General features: G+C 38.2%; 1 protein-coding gene across 1 annotated transcript; it reads right to left on the bottom strand.

Moving 5' to 3' along the window:
- Window positions 1-1,210: 1,210 nt before the first annotated feature.
- On the bottom strand, window positions 1,211-13,495 carry pamr1a (peptidase domain containing associated with muscle regeneration 1a). The gene is made up of 11 exons (XM_005455741.4): window positions 13,193-13,495; window positions 12,189-12,359; window positions 11,896-12,021; window positions 8,648-8,762; window positions 7,910-8,127; window positions 6,666-6,863; window positions 6,349-6,543; window positions 6,017-6,083; window positions 5,013-5,281; window positions 3,644-3,984; window positions 1,211-2,990 (listed from the first exon to the last, which is right to left on the bottom strand). Exons 1-11 carry the CDS (start codon window positions 13,275-13,277, stop codon window positions 2,415-2,417), a joined length of 2,361 nt encoding a protein of 786 aa, XP_005455798.1. The 5' UTR covers window positions 13,278-13,495; the 3' UTR covers window positions 1,211-2,414.
- Between the last annotated feature and the right edge of the window lie 5,418 nt (window positions 13,496-18,913).

Below are 18,913 nucleotides of genomic sequence, written 5' to 3'. Positions count from 1 at the left end.
AGTAGGGTGGGTTTCTCGACAGTTTCTGAATGAGCAGTAGATTCTTTTATGCGTTACAGTCTAATGCATTATAAATATGAATGTTGCATTTTCTCTGGTATCTCAAGATCAGAACTGCAACCATAAAAAAGACAGCCAGCAGTTGCTTTAATTCTTGCAGTTCTCCCTGTAAGTTGCAGAGACCAACTACTGTGCTGCTCACTGTTTAATTGGCCGGCCTGAAAGGTGTCCTGCACAAAGCCGTAGAGAGCACAGCGGGTGTCTGTGTCTCAGGAGTAAGAGCTAAGTTTAGCAAATCCTCTCAGTGTGTTTCTCAATGACAGCACATGTTGGACGGTCTGCAGAGAAACTCACGAATGCATAACCTTACATGCCAACATGCTGCACACACACAGGCACTGCACATAGCCTATGTGCTGTGACAGATACATGTACACAGAGTGTGCTTCCATGCATCTGGACACATGCACAGATTGTAAATAAGTGCAAATACAGGGAATTGTTTCTCAGTGCATTTTCAAGTACTGATAATGATGACGTTACTAAATTTCAGCTATGAAAAAAAGCAAACAAACGCCTATTTGCACAGCTACACTCATCTTTAAGATGGTCAGAGGTATCGAGCCTTAAGGTGGCAGAGATTCAGTAACTTGTCAAACTTTACTTGGGTGAAGAGAGCGAACAACAGGGTGGTTTTGCTTTGAGAGACATATGGAAGTAGCTCTTATTTCAGACTCCTGATTTGTGACTGTCAAGTCCATTTGAGTTTTGAGACAGACTCTAGAGTTTGCTAGAGAGAAACATTTCCTTAAGATGATCTGTGAATTAAAAAAAAAAATAATAGCAATTTCTTTTTTGTCGGTGATTATGCCATTAGCATGATTATACGCTACACTATAACCAAAGGCACCGATATTCTTACCTCTGACAGTCAAATAATACTATTTAAACATCAGAAAGTATCTTAACCCTCTCTGCCTTGGGTATCAACATAGCCTGAAGGTATGCCTTTTGTCATTTCTCCCAAGTGCATCATTCTATTATTCCATTTTTTATGGCTGCCAGTCAGTTTATTCCTGATAAGTTAATATAGGCTAACTATTTCATTTGCAATTGAAATAATTCTAAAGTACTTTATAACGACTGAAACAATGTGCAATAATAATAATAATAATAATGATAATAATAAGAATAACTTTATTTGTGGAGCAGTGTGTTTGAAAAAGTGCTCATACGTGTCCAAACGTACAAAAACATAAGCATATATCTTACATTAATTCCTGTCACACACTTCCACACATTAGATGTGAACAACAGCCAAGAATATTGGGCGAAAGATGAAGAAAAACCTAGAAAAAAAAGAGTTATCAGCAAACAAAACACAGATTCATCCAACTTGATAGGGTAGGAAGGTTGAATCTGTGTGCAGATGCAGCTACAACCTTATAAGTGTGGTGGCCAATGGTTATAAAATAAGAGCATGGAACAGTTAAAAGACCGAGATTCGATATTCAGAGAGGCTGATAGGTGGAATAGGGTCTCAGCAGGTTTGCTATATATTTGTTTGTAATTAATGAAAAATAAAATTAATTTTGAATTTCACTGGTAGACAGTGATGTTAGTTTTTGTTAGCAGCCTACTTCTTCAGTTCTGGAACAGATGAAGATGGGAGGACTGCTGAATGCACGATGCATGTGAAAAGTAAGTGACAGTAGTCAAGAAAGCAGTTTTGAGATGTGAGATTCAAAATTTAAATGCTGGTCAAAAATACTCACAAGGTTCTTTGCAGATGATTTTTGTGTCAAATTGTGTGATACAAGTACCTTTGGTTTGCGGTGCTCACAATTTACTTAAACACAATTCATTTCCATAATAGATTGTAAATATAACACAGTTAAAGTTTACTTGAAATGGCAAAAAGTTAAATGATGCAGAAATACACATTTTTAATGCATATTGTGTAATTTATCTTGTAGAAAAGCATATGTTACATGCTTCATGTCCAGGATATACTTTACAATATACAATATACTTTATAAATCAACTTGCTTTACTAAAAAAACAAAACAATAACTGCTTGTAACTAATGTTTTAGATGTCAGTAATTACATAACCACCCATGTTTTGAGAATAAATAGGTCAACAGTTGTCTGTCTTTTTTTTACAACAATTTATTCTTGGAAGCATGAGGAAGTGTTTTATATGGGAGTGATCGCTGCAGGTGCAAACACATAATAGAGTTGTAACGATCACATGGTACCGTATGGGAAGTAGGTATGCATTAGGTGCTTAAAACCAGTTTAGTTTAGTTTAGTTTAGTTTTGCATAATGAGCAGCACTGAAATATACAGAACTCAAATTTAATTATTAACATGGCTGAAATTCTGCCTTTTATAAGATTGTACCAAAAGCACCTACTTCACATGTTGCTCTATCCAGTCTTGAAAGTTTGCAATTTGTGTGTGAACTGTGTAACTCGGTTGGTTGCAGTTGTTTTTCTCAAAAGATGTTGCTCTCTCTAAACCAAGCAGCTGCCAGCCTGCACTAGAGGCTCGGTGAGTATCCTCGTGACCTGACAAGACAGCCCTTGTGGATGAAAACACAGCTGGCATGGTTGTGATGCCTGGAATGACAATTGGGCAGGCGCTCTGAGGACTGGACGGTTTGCTAATGACACACAATGAATTGTCACTGATCGCTGTGGTATGTGCCCCTCCTTGAGCAAATTCTCTTTCACAATGAGTAACATCAGTCAGCTCAACAAGTTTTGTCAGGCTCAAGGTTGCAGAGTGGCCCAGGTGCCTGGGATTGTTTGGTAAAATCCACCTCGCGGTGTAAGCCTCCTGCGCAGTCACCTCCCCTCCTTGCGTTTTGGGTAGACACACAGGCAACACGCGCTCTCTGATCTTGGCCTTGTCTTTTAGCTTAAGCACAGCCACATCAGAGTCTGGTGAGGAGAAAAAATTTGGATGGACTACTATCTCTGAAACCTGCTGGGACAGAAAGAGAAGATGAAGGAGAATTGGAAGTTAGACTACTGAGTTGCATGCCAAGTTTTGTTGTTTTTGGAATACACATCAAGATTAGATTATATGCATGCAAGATGTGCAGAACCAAAGAAAATATAGCTGCATTCCATGTAAGCTTTAAGTGCATATCAAATATGCACCTTATCCATCTTATACATTTGCAAACAAAAACATATCCAGAAAATAACTTCAATTTAATTAAGACTGATTTTTTTTTTTAATTTATCAACTGTTGTGCTACAGAATTTATAAGCTTTTCTGCACTTTATGAGTTACAAAAAAAGAAAAAACTACAGTAAGACCACGTATTTATGAGCACTGTTTGGTCATTTTCAGGCCAAATGGTGGCATCTAGGTTTAATGTGGGATGAAAGTGAGATGACCATTTCAGCTGGTAGTTTGGATGATTTAAAAAAGCCTTTAAATTCGCTCGGCTTAAACAACTTTGGTCTTGTTTTAAATTTGCCATATATAACCTGACCTGCAAAGGATTTACTGATATAAAAAGGCATTAATGAATATTTTTTATTTGCATATTACATGCTCATCCATTTAGACTGCATTGTTTAGGCAAGTTTAAACAGTTAAAAGTTGTCATGCATATGGGACTTTACCCTCAGGTGGTGCTGACTTTTCAACACATCCCTGGGTGTGTGGTATTGCTTGCCTATGACAACCTTCACATGTTCAGGCTGAATGGGCTGCTGCTTGTTCTTGTCTACCACACACTGAGCCACCACCAGGACTCTATGCTGGGCAACCAGAGCTCCACTGCAGGCCAGGAACCAGAATGTGGACTCCTCTGAGGCCCCCTGCTGGTCCGTTATGATCCTTCCAGGGGACGTGTAGGTGCTCACAGTGTGATCAGGTGGTGAGCGGATATAAATGGCTGCATGCCACGGCCACTGAGTGTCAGAGAGGTTGTGTCTGCTGAAAGCCTCAAATTTGCCACAAACTGTGACATCAGAGAGGACAAAGAAAACCAAAGTATTACATTTTACAGTGCAGATGTGAAAGTGGCTTTAAAATTAGAAAAACATACAGACAGGTAAGAAAGATAATCAGTTGACTTCCAGAAATGTCAAAGAATTACTTCAAAATTAGTCTGCGTAACTTTTTTCTGAATAAGATGTCACTGTGACCAAGATGATTCATTTAAAAGTGTCGTGTAACTGCAGAAGAGTCACAACATTACAATATAAATGTTACAGAATGAATCTAATACCTGCGGTAGGTTGCTTCTGAACTCAAACAGATCATCATTATTGCATTTTAGTCAAACTACAATCTTTCCAGTGTAAGAGCTAAGTTCAGAAATCAATTTAGCTTACTTAAGAATATACTTCTGAAATTTGCTAACGATGCTGGAATGTATTGGTCAAGAAGAAAAATAAAGCCAACAAGTGCAGTTCCTCAAATGACCACTTTAGGTTGGCTTTAAAAAACAAAACAAAATTCCTACCATTTGTTTCTGGAATCATGTTATGAAGCCTCAAGATGAGTGTTTCCACCGTCACCATCTTTGTTGCAAAAAACTTGATATTATGAGGAAGGGCTAACGGGTAATGTGTGGTTAAAACTGGTTAACTGTATGCAACTAACAGCCTGTCAGATGAGTCTATTCCTCAGTTGTAGTCAGTGAAACTAATACTTTTTCTGTATGTTGTTAAGTACATATTTGTCTTGCATGCAAAAGATCCCTGGTTCGAGACCAGGAGGAGACACAGGGTCACAGGCTAGCATACTCCTAGTACTGTACCAGCCCAAAGCCAGGATAAATCAGATTGTTGCATCAGGAAGGGCACTCAGCATAAAAGCCTGTGCAAAATCAAGCATGTGGCTCCACCTGCTTTGGTGACTCTTTGCAGATAAGTAAGTGGTATTTGTGTCTGTGCAGTGTACCAATATGGTTGTTTATATTTTCTCTGTTTTTTAAGAGAGATTTCACTTAACAAGCCAGGCGTAAACTTTTGCTGATCTCACCTGGTGAGCAGGAAACATAGTGCCCACTCCACCTTCCAGTCTTCAGACAGGTGCGTCGAGAGCTTCCTTTGTTTCGATAGAGAGGTGAAGCACACTTGTAGTCGATGCTAGTGTAGACTGGGTGAAAACCTCGAGGTATCTCGGCCAAAGAGGTGTCATCATTTTTCTCTCTGGACAATCCACCGGATGTTAGTGGAATAAAGCCAGCGGACAGCAAATCATCCACGCTGTATCTGGATGAGAGGTGGAGACTCTGGTCTGAACGCTCTCTAAAAGAAAGAGATAGTTTGCCTTTAAAGCTCATCTTTTCAGTGTGATAAGCATTGTGTGTTTTTATACATATACATACATCTTGTTTATCTCTTATTTACCCATATACAGATTTGCTTATTCATTGTTTCAAACTGATATTTCCAATATTTTTTGAGCCTCCAAATTCTACCAATGGGCTCCCACTCATGTCCTTTCTTATTTTGTTTTAGAGCTTAATAACATTTCATTTTCAATGTGTGGATTTACTCAATCATAAAACCAGGAAGAGAATAACCTATGTTTGCTTCAAGTTCTACTAGTGCTTAGCATCTGGGACACAATAAGGGGCATAAATGACTTCTTCTCTCACATGCATGCTACATTGCTGTTTTTGAATATGCTGCACTTAAGTGGGTGACTTGTTTTACAAAAGGGTATAACTAGTTTGGTACAACTGAAAACCTGCAATCTCTGGTCTTTGAAGCATCCATGGTATGACTATGTGCAAATTTCAAAGATGTGTCAGGGCAATACACCAGATAGCTACGTAAACTACTGTTACTGCTATCAAATCAAGGAACACGGAAGAGGAAAGTCTGTGGGACTGTTCCGTTTTTTTCCTCACAAAGTAAAACCATCACAGCAATTTGTATAATGACAAAGTAACATAAAAAAAATCCAAAATAATGACTTTAAGTGTGCAAAACTCATACATACACACATATGACATAATGCAGTATCGCAAAATTTACCTTAGCAATAGGTGTGGCTTCACAACACTTTGCCGTACAAGTGCAGACACACTGGGTTCTCGACAGACTGTGAAGACAGTTCAAGCAGGTGACAGCGATAAGCAGATATGTATGTAAATGATTCTGATTAAAAATATCAGGGACATAAATACTGTAGTGACAAACACAGAAGAATGTCTACTAATCTATCTTTATAAATTCCCCAGTTTACAATATACTATATGTAATACGTAATACTCTATACTCTATATATTTTGTTTTCCTCATGTAACAACGAGGAGGAAAAGCAGCTACAACCTAAATGTTTCTTCCTTTTTTTTGAAAACTGTTACCTTTAACACACTTTGGTGACCTGCTACTCCAGGATCCATTAGAGAGACAGGTACTCTGGTGGTTTCCACTTAAAATGTAGGAGGTTTTACAGAAAAACTCAATTGTCTCAGCACCTCCAGCTGAGTCAAGAGCAGGTCTGTGATATCCATGGAGCAGTTTGGGTGGAGGAGTGCACCGGACCAGGCTTGTTTGACCTGTATGCAGTTGAGACAAAAGAGAGAAAAATGCTTTTCTTAACTGGCGATAATAGTGTGCAAACACCATAATAGAACACAGCAAGCACCATGGGAGGAGGAAAAACACACAAAAAAAAAACCTTTTACACACGAGGGAGCAGTGCCACTCCACGTGCCATTGGGTAGACAGGTCCTCTGCTGCGTGCCAATCAGCCTGAAAGGTGGATGGCACCGGTAGTTTACCAATACGAGCTCCTCTTTTGGACCATATACAGGCAGCAGGTATCCATTCACTGGTTTGTCTGGTGCTGCGCATGCTACATTCTTGATGGCTGACACTGTAAAGAAATTTTCTGACTGTGATAAATGAAAGATAACACTGAATACCCAATAAACATAACATTTATAAGGGTGCACATTATTAAAATGACATAATATAAACACCTAGATAGATAGATAGATAGATAGATAGATAGATAGATAGATAGATAGATAGATAGATAGATAGATAGATAGATCTTGTAGGACTATAAGGCTCAATGTTGCATTAGAGATTGTTACTAATAATAGGGCATCTTCTGCATACATGAAAAGAATCTTAAATCATCTCTGGATACTTCCCTTTGCTATAACTCTCATTCATGCCGTGGCGCTTTGATATGTTGGGATTAGGAAACCACAGTTGATGCCCAATGAGGGAAAAGACTGTATAAATGGGACTGAAGTTAGATGCATGATTTGCTTTAAAGGCAGTAAATGGGGCAGAGAGGAGCAGGTATGATAAATCTGTGTCATTGACTGTCCGTCTCACATCACTGCCCTATGAAGGAGGCTGCACAGACACAGATGAAGAGTGAAAGTAAAGGTACCCGGATTAATGTGCTGCATAGAAACAAAATACATGCACTTTGCAAGGAGGAATAGTGCCATGTATTTGTTATATGTATATCATAGGATAAACGGTATCAGTCCTAACAGCTTTGTACAGGTCTGCAGTAACTCTGCCCTCTAATTATGATAAAAAACGCTTTTTCTCTAATTTGTTAACTGCCTGTGTGCACCCTGAGCCTAACGCATTTGTATTGTTTGTATTGTTTGTTTTGTATGTGGATTACATAGAGGAAAAAAACCCTTTACACAGAGCATACGCTGACTCATATACTGTGATAATAAAATAAAAGGAATGCCACGTATCGTAATGTAACATAATCCAATATAAATCCAGTCTGCCTCCATGGTCTCAAAAACAGGAGAGGCTTTAAAACATTATTGTGACCAATTGTATTACGCTGCATTATAATGCTAAGTGTTTGTGTTATATTGTCTGTCCTGCGGCAGTGTGTATGCATTTGAAGTATTCACATTGCTTAAGATTAATACCTACCTGAAATTTCCTGAAATGTAAGAACAAAACCATCAAAGTTATTATAGCCATCAGAGGTGAAGAGAATGTGTAGGAAGTTCCTGGAGCTTTTTATTGGAGGAGGTAGCTGATCCCCACAAAAGCGACCAATCACAGGAGAAGCCACACTGTCACCATCACGGACCTCGACGTAATCGTAACGACAGCTGTGGTCAGACTCCAAACTCAGCAGTGAAAACCTGCAGCAAAACAATACAGAAATGATGTTTGTCACCTGATGTGAGTTAATCCACATGCCAAGTGTGATGTAAAGCACATTAACAGTACAGATATAAAGCAGGATGAATGAGTTATACTAGTTAACGATAATCCAAAGTATAGATTTGAAAGAAATTTCTATATCTTATGTTAATGTTCTACTATGTATTTTTACTGAAAAGTACATTATTTTTCCAAACAAACAAAATGATACCATTTGTTTTGTAACTGTTACCCTGCTTTGAACCTAAGATTGTCCTCACTCTAAAGTATGCTCATCTCCAGCTCTTTTATTATTCCAACACAGTCAACTGCAACTGCCAGATTGCTTGAGTCTCTCCTGTATCATCTGCAGCTCAGCAGTTCTTTATTACCTGAGGTCACATTGATCCCTTCTGAGCCTTTCAAATAGAGACTTAACTAAATCTTTTCTCTTTGATCAAATCATGTGCCTTCAGTGTTGAATGATTTTCATATCAGATCTTTGGAAAAGTTACCTACCTGAGCTGGATACTGCTCCCCCTCTCCATTTGCACTATCCATTCACATCGAGCATTTGTTGGGTAGCTCTCCAGGGCTATGTGACCCTGAGCTCGCTGAATGACGCCTCCACATGCTACCAACAAGAGAACTATAATTACTTATACTTATACCCATTAAATGTGTACTTGTCTCAGTGGCACTGAGCATTTTGACTGTTGCAAGCTAAGCCCAGTAATTTGACATGCTGTGTGAAAAAAGGAATATAGATATATATATATATATATTTGCCTGTGTGTGTGTGTGTGTGTGTGGGGGGGGGGGGGGGGGGGGGGTGTCTGATGGTTCTGATTATCATCATCATGCTGCTATTAATGCTGTTAAGAAAAAGCAAGACTAGATACTAAAGCCTCTTTAAATTGATATTGACCACTCTTTGCCAAGGGAATGGGGTTGAAATGTTTAGAATTTTAAAAAAAATATCCCTGAATAAGATCATTCAGTCTATTCAAGGAGTTAATCAGACTGTGTAGAACATTCTGTAACAAGCCTGCCTAAGAGAGAGATTGCCCAATGTCCAAATGCCTTCTTTTGTGTAACTCAGAATGTTAGAACATGACAGAATAACACCTAAGTGGCAATTTCCCCAACGCCATTAAATGTAGAGAATGGAAAAGTACCATGTGAGTGAATAGAAGGAGTGGCAACTAAGTAAACCTTTTTACTTTGCACTAATATCAGCTTCATGTTTCACTGAGCCTTACACTACATTTGGTCTAAATTATTACGCGGTGGTTGTTGTTGTTGTATCTGTATCTGTAGTTGTGTATGTTCTTTTTTTAAAAGTAGTATTCATCTATCTTTTTTTCTTTTTGTGAACTTGATCTCTAAGTAGACACCAGGCTGCCTACAGTTGTAGGCAAACCAACAAAAAGCACTGTCGCCACCAAATGTTCATAATGTGTATTGCAACGAAGGATGTGCCATTTTGAAAATTCTTAACCATTGATCTGATTATTAAACAGCTTTGCCCGTATATCCTTTGCTGCATACATGAACTGTACATACTCTGGAGATGCTAAAGATATTTATTTTACATTAAATGGTGGTGATGTTTCCTCTTGATGTTTTCTTCCCTTTACACAACACTCGGAGCCACAGGATGTCATAGGGTACCAGCATCGCAGACAAAACAGAGGTTCTTATGTTCCTTGGAGACATGTATTAAGTAATTTAATTCATTTAATAAAGTAGTTTACTAAAAGGACAAGGTCTCAAGGTTATTAGCCCTGCGACAGACTGGCAACCTGTCCAGGGTGTACCCAGCCTCTCGCCCTATGACAGCTGGGATAGACTGCAGCACCCTAACGCCCCCTCACCACAACCCTGATAAGGATAAGCGGATAAGAATGGATGCATGGATGGATGGATGGACGCCTGTTATTCAGTCATAAGTCAGTTTTACATGAATGAATTCAGACATTTTTTGTTTTACCTGCCTTTCAGCAGACTTGTTGCATTTGTGGCAACGAGCACTGTCAGCATCAACTCTAATGAATTGTAACTAAGGGCAGGGTCTCTGCGCGCGCGCGCGCGTGTGTGTGTGTGTGTGTGTGTGTGTGTGTGTGTGTGTGTGTGTGCTGCACAGTGCTATTCAGCATCCTGTACACAGCTTCTTCCACAAAAACTGGACTCTGAGTAACAAAAAAGGAGAACTGAGGATTGTTTTCATCTTAGTCCAAAGAAGAAATAGAAGCAGTGAGATGAAATATCATTATGCACATGTTTCTGTTTGGCATTATTCACTGGGCTGAGCAGCTGTCTGTCTCTTAATATGATTGCATGTATTTGTGCTTCTGTTGTAGTAAATAGTGTTAGCTTCTTATCATGTATGTAGGGGGGTGAATAATATGACTTCTCTGCCTCACTGTTCCATGTAAATGTCAGATCATGAATATGATTTACTGGGTTAGTGCTCATAACTGGTATCCTGGTGAACATCTTATCACAGTCACAGAGAATGGAGCCCTTTGGCCAATAAAGAAAATAATTAAGTCATTTTGTGTCTTAGTTATTTCTTTATTGGTTGTGATAGTTTTTTTTTGTTTTTTTTTTTAGTATTTTTAGAGTTATTTGAATGAATTTATGTAGAGTCTTCAGGTATGTATACAGTTTGTATGCAGTGTATTCAACTGAGCACTGCAAACAAGCCGGATGGTCCCACTCTTCTTTAACCCAGAGGATAACAGCGTCCATGTTTTCCTAAAAGAATCTTAAATTTAGATTCATCTGACCACAGAACAGTTTTCCATAGTCTCTTTTAAATGTGCTTTGACTCAGAGAAGCTGGGATCATGTTCACACGTCTTTAACCTGTACTTGCAGATGGCACAGTGAACTTTGATTCCCAGAAGTGTTCCTGTTGTGTGTTTTTAATACACTACTGCCTGGGGGCCAGAAGATCACAGGCATGCAATATTAACTTCTTAACCTTGTATCTTATGCACAAAGATTTCTCCAGATTCCCTGAATCTTTGAATGGGATCTTCTGACTCTTTACAATTTTACATTGAGCAACATTATTTTGAAATTGTTCCAAAATTTGCAGATTAAAATTTTTGCAGACTGGTGAACCTCTGCCCATTTCAACTTCTGAGAAACTCTGCCTCTTTAAGATGCCCTTTTTATACAGATAAGTATAAAAAGTGAGAGTACAGACTCTGTCATGGATGCTGTCTTTATACAGAGTCATGTTACTGACCTGTAGACAATTAAACTAACTAATTATATAGCATGTCGAAAAGGTATTTCTTTTTCGAACCAGTTACTTTTCCAGCCTTTTGCGGTCCCACCCCAACATTTCAAAATGTGCTAATCACATTTGTGAAATAATAACTCATCATAGTTTAAATATTTGACGTCTTCTATCGTGAATAAAGTGTGGATTCATGAGAGGACACATCATTGCATTCTGTTTTGATTTACATTTTACACAGCATCCCAATATTTTTGACTAAATATAAGACACTACACTGGCAAATGTGACATAAAATGAAAATCCCTTAGACAAAAACAACCTGGGATTGTAAAGATGCTATTAAAAAAAGATCAGCACTGGACTTATCTGTTCATTTTCACTTCATAATGTAGGCTTTGTATGATCTCTGTTTTCTTATCAGGAATCACATTTAAGCGTATGATTCACAATATTAGACATTTCTGTAGCTTGGTCAGGCCTCACAGCAATACTTCATTAAAGCACTTACTCACTTTTACAATCCCCTCCACTCCAGCCTTGGCGGCACTCAGTACAATACTTCCCATTCACGAAGAAGTCATCATTAGCTCTCCATGTTCCATTGTTGCAGGTTTTACAATTCTCAAATAGACTGCAGCCTGGAGAGAGACAACCGCAGAGCAAAAAGTAATAATCGAAAACATTTTTAAGATAAATTGGAACTCCTAGTCATTTACAGTATCACAACAACTCTGATATGTTTTCACAACAATATTACACGTAATACGTTTTGTTTAGAAAAAACAGAAAGAGGAAAAGAATTTACCTGGATGAACAATACAGGGGTCACATTCATCCAGGACATTGCGGCAGCAGGGAACAGTGTAGCCGACCCTTGTGCCTTTTGATGGACACCGACACTGGATCAGGTGGTACTCACAACACGGGCGACACATCACGTTCCACTGAGAGCTTGGGCAGTTGTCTCCCCTCAGGGCTGCGAAGGAAAAGTAAAATATTCAGATTTTAAATCTAAGAGCTGCCAGTGGAAACCTCAGCATAAGTAAAATAAGTAATCGTAAATTATGTGTTTGTGATTGTAGAAAAATAGTCAACAGTACCAACAAGTCCCTTTTAAATATTGTCTGATGAGGCAGATCAAACTTCCAAGAACATATCACATGACGGAATGGCATCATATTGATCGTTCACAGCAGGTATAAAACATCAAAATCAAACAGGGCTATACCAGTATACAGTGTGTGTACACCAAATTTCAGTTTGCCCTTGTTTAAACCTAGTGTCACATTGATGCTGATCATATTGAGCAGCTTGAGAACGATCCAAATACATCCCAAAATCCAACTTATGATGCTCCATTTGGAGCACTAATGAATATACCTGCTGTATAATGGTAGTTTTCTCTCAAACAGAAAACTCCAGTCAATCAGTGAACATGTTTCTCAGGTTATAGCTCCCAAGGGGCTACAAACAATTACAGCTTTCCCAGGTTTAATTCTACTCATAAAGCCAAATGAATTCAACTGTAAAAGTGTCCCAGCTTTAGTCACTGGTATGCCTGATATCTGTATCTGTGTACGTTTTACTCTTGTTTCAGTAAGCCACACTGAGTGCATAGCATGAAGTGGCTGAAGTCTCAGATGAGCAGAAGAAGTGACTCATAGTTATAAAATAACTCCACAGTTAGTCAGCAACTCAGTCAGCTGGCTTATTTCTTGTTAAAACTTTTTTTTTTCCATAAAGACACAAAAATTCACGAAGACGGTCTCATTGGAATTTCAGAATCAAAATATAATGTATTTTACTTACCCTGTGTCCAGCCCATTAGACACAAACTGAGATTTAGGAAGAGGTGGAAGATTAGGGGGATGTTCTTTGTGAGGAAAGGAAGCATGGTGGCTGCCAAACAGCAAGAAACCTCCCGAGAAACTCCAAGAAAGGAGCAAAAGCTTGATGATATCTACAGTATCCTAGTCTGCCTAGTGTATCCTACACTATCCTAGTGTAACTGGCTATAGACGATTCATTTTCCTGTGTCAGCACGGTGGACGGAAATCTTTAACCCATTCCTTCCGTTGTGCTCTCATCTCGTGAAAGATTGCATTTGGTCTGAAGTTGTGCACAACTGTACTGGGTCTGCAAGCAGTTCCTGTTCCTCTCCTCTTGTTATGAGTCTGGTATGTGTGCTGAGTAACAATGGAAAAATATTGGCAAACGTAGCGGAAAGTGCATTTAGTAGGAATAAAAACACGATAATGAGAAGAACAGCGGAAAGTGATGAAGAAAGTGCAGGCAAAAAATATCCATCAAGTACAACGAGGAAGATTTTCAAGGGAATCTTTCTGAAGCTGCAAGTTAGACACTCAAAACCAGTTGTTTTTGCACAGAAACACTTCATGGTACAATTGCAGATTTTCATGTGCATCGAGCCAAATGCGTTTACTGATAGTTCATCATGCACCAGCTGTCATACTAGACGTGACGATTTCACAACATCTTGGAAAACGAATAACAGATGTACTCTCTAAAGTTGTTATGAAATGTTTATGTTGGTTTCGATAGATATGTGCCGGGAGCTACGAGGCTGACAGCTTATCACCGGCTACTTTATGTCCAAGGTTTCTTTTCCATCTCCTAAGCTTTTAGTTTTTCCATATTTAAGTATCTGTTTTCATCGTTTCCCTTACAAGCAGGGCGTGAACAGACAATTTGAGACTTTAAAAGCCATGCCTTAAACTTGTAGTGATACCTAATATTCTAGATATTACAACAAATTTAACATTGCTATTAAATTATTTTTGTTCTTTTTTTCTAAATGAGTTAGAGCTTTCAAATTATTCATCTTGAATATGTGGATGACATTGCCTTTCAATTCATTTATTTTAAAAAATTTTAAAAATTGGTTTCATCACATATGTTCATATTCAATTTGATCAACAGTACTTTGCATAGATTTTACATGTCAAGTTTAAATGTTTTTTTTGTTTGTTTTTTTAAATTCCTTTTAGTCACTGTAATGTTTTTTGTATAGTTTTCTGTGGGACTTTTCTATTGTTTTTTGTTAAAACATTAAATAGACACTAAACATTAAAAAGCAAGAGAGATAGCATTTGAAACTTTTAAAACTAAAATTAAGTAAACTACACTTTTATTTTTGAAATTGTAACTGACTGAGGGGTTTTATTTTGAAAATCTGAGATACTTCTGATGATCAAATGTATTTTCTAAAGTTAACTTTGGGCTTTCTAGCTTTACAATTTCACGCCATTTTAAAGCAAATAGTTAACATTTAATATGTAAATTGAGGCTTTTATTTTTAAAATAATATGTGAGTTTAAAGAATTCTGAACATCCTGTAACTATGCCTCAGCTTTTAGTCTCAACATTAGAAATGTGGTAAATTGACTGGTATTTACATGGGACTTTTCTGCTCTAAATCAGTGTTCAAAGTGCTTTGCACTTAAAACATGATTCACTCAATCGCTTACATTAATTTTGTTTTTGTTCTTCTATGCCCAAGCACTTTTATCCAACATTCACACACAGATACACAAACACACACACACACCAGTGGATGCATTAAGTCATGAAATAGCTGCAGAGCAGGCAAATTTTGACCCATAGGCAGGACCCCTGAGACAAGGAATTAACTTAAAACTCAGCTGTATTCCTGGAAAATCACAGGACACAAATCAAACATACACAGAGCAGAAAAGGAGCAGAACAAACTGAAAACCTGAAACCATGTCACATAACCATGAGGAAGGACACAACAAAGGAAATGTGTGATTCAGAGAATACATAAACACCAGATACCGAGTATCTGGAGTTATTATAGCTGACACTAATCACAGAGGATGAGACAAGGAAGTAGAACTAAATACAAAGTGAGATTGACAGAAGAAATTACTAACACAGAGATAGCGAATCAAACAGGCACATTGGGAGTAGTTTAGGGTTCAGTATCTTGACCAAGACATACAGAACAGAGGAGCTGGAGATCCAAACACCAACCTTTCAATTGGTAGATGACAAGCTCTGCTTCCTGAGCTCCCAAGGAAAACTTCCTGAAGGCTTTTATTTTTAAATTCCACTCATTTTAAAGCACATTCAGCTTCTCTTAATAAACAGTTGGCTTTTAATTTGAAAGTTTGAAAGGCTATTGTTTTCTATTGTTCATCAGCATATCTGTGCATAAGGCAGACATGGAAAGCTTTAAACTGTAAATATCACCTTATATACTGGGAGCTGTGATGATTTGCCTTTAAACTGCAATATATCAACTAGAGTTAGATAAAGTACTCAAAAAATATAAGCATTTCTGTTTCCCACACATTATGTCCAACCTCAAACTCGCAGCCAGTCAGGGATGCTAGCAATCTGAAGGATAAATAGCTCTAAATTGGCTGAAATGTGTCAAAGTCCTTTTCAAGCAACTCCATGTATATCAGTTATTTTGAAGATCTAAGGCTTTAACAACTGGTTTGACTTCACATACAGTATGTGTTGAATAAAAGGGTTAAACTGGAATTTGAAATGTCTGAGAGTCTGTGGTCTCAAGGTTATCAGGGATGAAACATCCAATATTTAAAGTTGTTGCATTTTATACATCATTAATGTACGAGAGTAATTTTCATCGATGGGATTAGAGTGATTAGAATGACCTGGAAATACACATATATCCAAATGAACTACACAGGGCTACTGTCTCTAAAAATCTGATTACATTTAGCTTAATGAATCAGGACTTTCTCATAAAGATACTTTTGCACAACTTGATGTACTTTTGCAGAGTTTGGTCCAGTCAGCAAAACGTTTTTCAACATTAACATTTAGTGAATCAAACTCATGCTGATTCTTATTTTAGTTCTACTAGAAGACTGCCACACAGCCAACTCACAACAAGTTTGACAAGCTTGAATTTCACACCTCCTGACATTAGGAGTCATTTGATAAAATCCAGTTCCTTGTTGCAAAAGCAATGTAATAAATCTTTATTTTTATTCTTGAACATATTTTCAGTCTTACCTAGCCTGTTTCTGAGCCTGACATCTCAACAGCCGTGTAGGCATTTTCATTTAAAAGAAAGAATTGAATCATGTAGTGCAGCTGTAGTATACATCCTTGGTTTTCTGACAGTGAAACTGGCCTTTACAGCTGCATCTCTTATATTATATTATCCAGCAGTTACATTCCATTTGACTTTCTGAAGCTTCTGTTCCCTGTCTGTGACTCAACATCTTGACTGTTACATTGACTCAAATTTTACGATGACACCACAGAATTTATTCTGTGTATGCTAGATGTCTGTCTTTTTAATTTGGCAAGTATTACTGTGAGGACCACAGCTAAAACTGGGCAAGAAAAAAACTGATGAAGAATCTAAAGCTGACTGGTCAAGCTGGGGTAGGTCTTTGTTTTGACTTTTTTTTCCACATAACTTGAATCTAAAAATCAAAAAATTTAAAATCCAAAGCCGTCCTGTGAGCCGAACTGGAGTCTCTGCTGTGCCCCCTGCGTCTTATCTTTGACACACCCGGTGCAGTATACAGCACTTTTAAGTTCAAGTTCATTTTAATTCTCATTTCAGCCATCTTAAAATGCACTCGGATAAAATTATTAATCACACAGGAGAAAGTGAACATAACAGACATAAAGATAAAACAATAAATTCTATGGCTAGAATAAAATACATGCCATATAGGGATATTAAAACAATCAAAAGATTAAACACTATGTCAGTTAAGAGGTAGATTTTACTGTGTATGTTATAGGGAGTGGAAAGAAGCTATTGCACATGTTGGATGTTCGTGATTTAATGGAGGGATATCTCCTACCAGATAGCAGGAGATTAAACGGCCCTTGAGCGGGCTTTGAGGAGTCTCTCATGATGCAGATGGCTTTCTTCTTGCATCTATCCTTGAAAAACGTTTCCAAGTAGGGGAGTGAGATCCTGATGACCCCTTCAACCAACCTCACCACACATCTTTCTGCCAGTTATCATGCAGCTCATCAGGATGCTCTCAATAGTACGTCAGTAAAAGATGGTGAGGATTGTGTATATATACGTGTGTGTGTCTGCGATTGTGTAAGGAAGTGCATCCTCTACTGAGCCTCCTTGGCCAGGCGTATGGTGTTGAGTTCCACAAGAGAGCCTCTCTGATGTAGACAACCAGGAATTTTGTGCTGCTGACCCTTTCCACAGTCAAGCTCTTGATGTGAAGTGGAGGATGCTCAGCTTTTGTTGTGTCCACAGTCAGCTCTTGGGTCTTGTTGACACTACGAGACAGATTGTTGACTCCACACCAGCTCCACCACTACTCTGTAAGATGTTCCATCCTGGCTGATGATGGGTTTTATACTGCTGTATCAAACTAGATGAGCTGATTTGTCCTAAGAATTTGGCAGTGCAGTCATATATCACCAAAGAGAGCCTTGAGGCGACTGTTGGCATGATTTGGTGCTATATTAAAAAAACCAAAAAACTGAATTCAACCGAAATTAACTGAACCTGAAAAAATGATCCCCTACACCACCTTCTGCTACGCTTTCAACTGAGCCTGGTCACTAGCTTGCTAAATCTTTGCCTATCCGTTGCTCTGTCTTTACAGATTTTGTAGGGAACAAGTACAAAAATGTCAATGGTTGTAATGACCCATGTCATTTTAGGAAGACACATGGGACCTCGCTTACATAATATTTCAACTCCTTACAGAATTAAAAGCAAAGGAGCTGTGTTAGCTTTTATTGCACGATGAGAACGTGTTTCTAAAGTCGTGATTTTTAACTGAAAACATCAAAGTAGCAATTAACTCTGCCATCAATGAAGTGACAACCACTATTTGACCACCACTTTGAGCAGACAGACATGAAGAGGCCTGAGTGATTTCGTATGATACGTGCAGCCTTTGAAGTGACAGTCATGGCTGAAGATTTTTTCCTCATTCTGTCATGTCAAATCTGACCTAGAGAGAAAGAGATGAGGAGTAGGGGATTATGTATTCTGCATTATGGCACAGTTATAAAACTTTCATCAGTGCCACAAGGCCAAACTCACTGTTGAAATGAGTTCTTGACATCAGAGACCAGTGTTTTTTAGTCCATGTAATTACGCACAGTGCTCTTTCAGCTATTTTTAGCCCTCTGTTGCTCAGAGAAATATTTCATTTGGACGTCAAAGACTGTCTCATCCAACCCTGCTCCGACATCCACTGGCCTCCATCTTGTGACAATAACCAAACTACTCAGTGAAACACAGGGACCCCTCACCATACACAGTAAAAAGGATTGTGGAAGAATTATGACATATGATAGCGATACAACAGTTACATGAACCTTGTCAGTGTCTTTACCACAAGACTTGAAGATTTCAATTACAACTAAATTAAAACTGTAATAATACATTAAAAATGTTTTTTGAAGAAAACTCCTTAAATACATGAGACATATTGATCAGTATCCCTCACATATTTAAAGATTTTTTTCATTTGGAGCATTGAATGCTAGAGTTGGGGACCTAATGAATTAGAT

This window comes from Oreochromis niloticus, linkage group LG1, assembly GCF_001858045.2.
Source record: "Oreochromis niloticus isolate F11D_XX linkage group LG1, O_niloticus_UMD_NMBU, whole genome shotgun sequence".
NCBI lineage: Eukaryota > Metazoa > Chordata > Actinopteri > Cichliformes > Cichlidae > Oreochromis > Oreochromis niloticus.
The sequence above is the reverse complement of the archived record's forward strand: the minus strand, read 5'-3'. Positions and strand labels throughout refer to the sequence as shown.

What these genes read in the sequence shown, in the direction of transcription:
- pamr1a (XM_005455741.4), bottom strand. Translation starts at nt 13,277, where the DNA reads ATGCTTCCTTTCCTCACAAAGAACATCCCCCTAATCTTCCACCTCTTC. An exon ending in GTCACCAAAGTGTGTTAAAG is followed by an intron (nt 6,084 to 6,348) that starts GTAACAGTTTTC and finishes CTGTCTTCACAG; the next exon opens with TCTGTCGAGAACCCAGTGTG. An exon ending in AAGCCACACCTATTGCTAAG is followed by an intron (nt 5,282 to 6,016) that starts GTAAATTTTGCG and finishes TCTTTCTTTTAG; the next exon opens with AGAGCGTTCAGACCAGAGTC.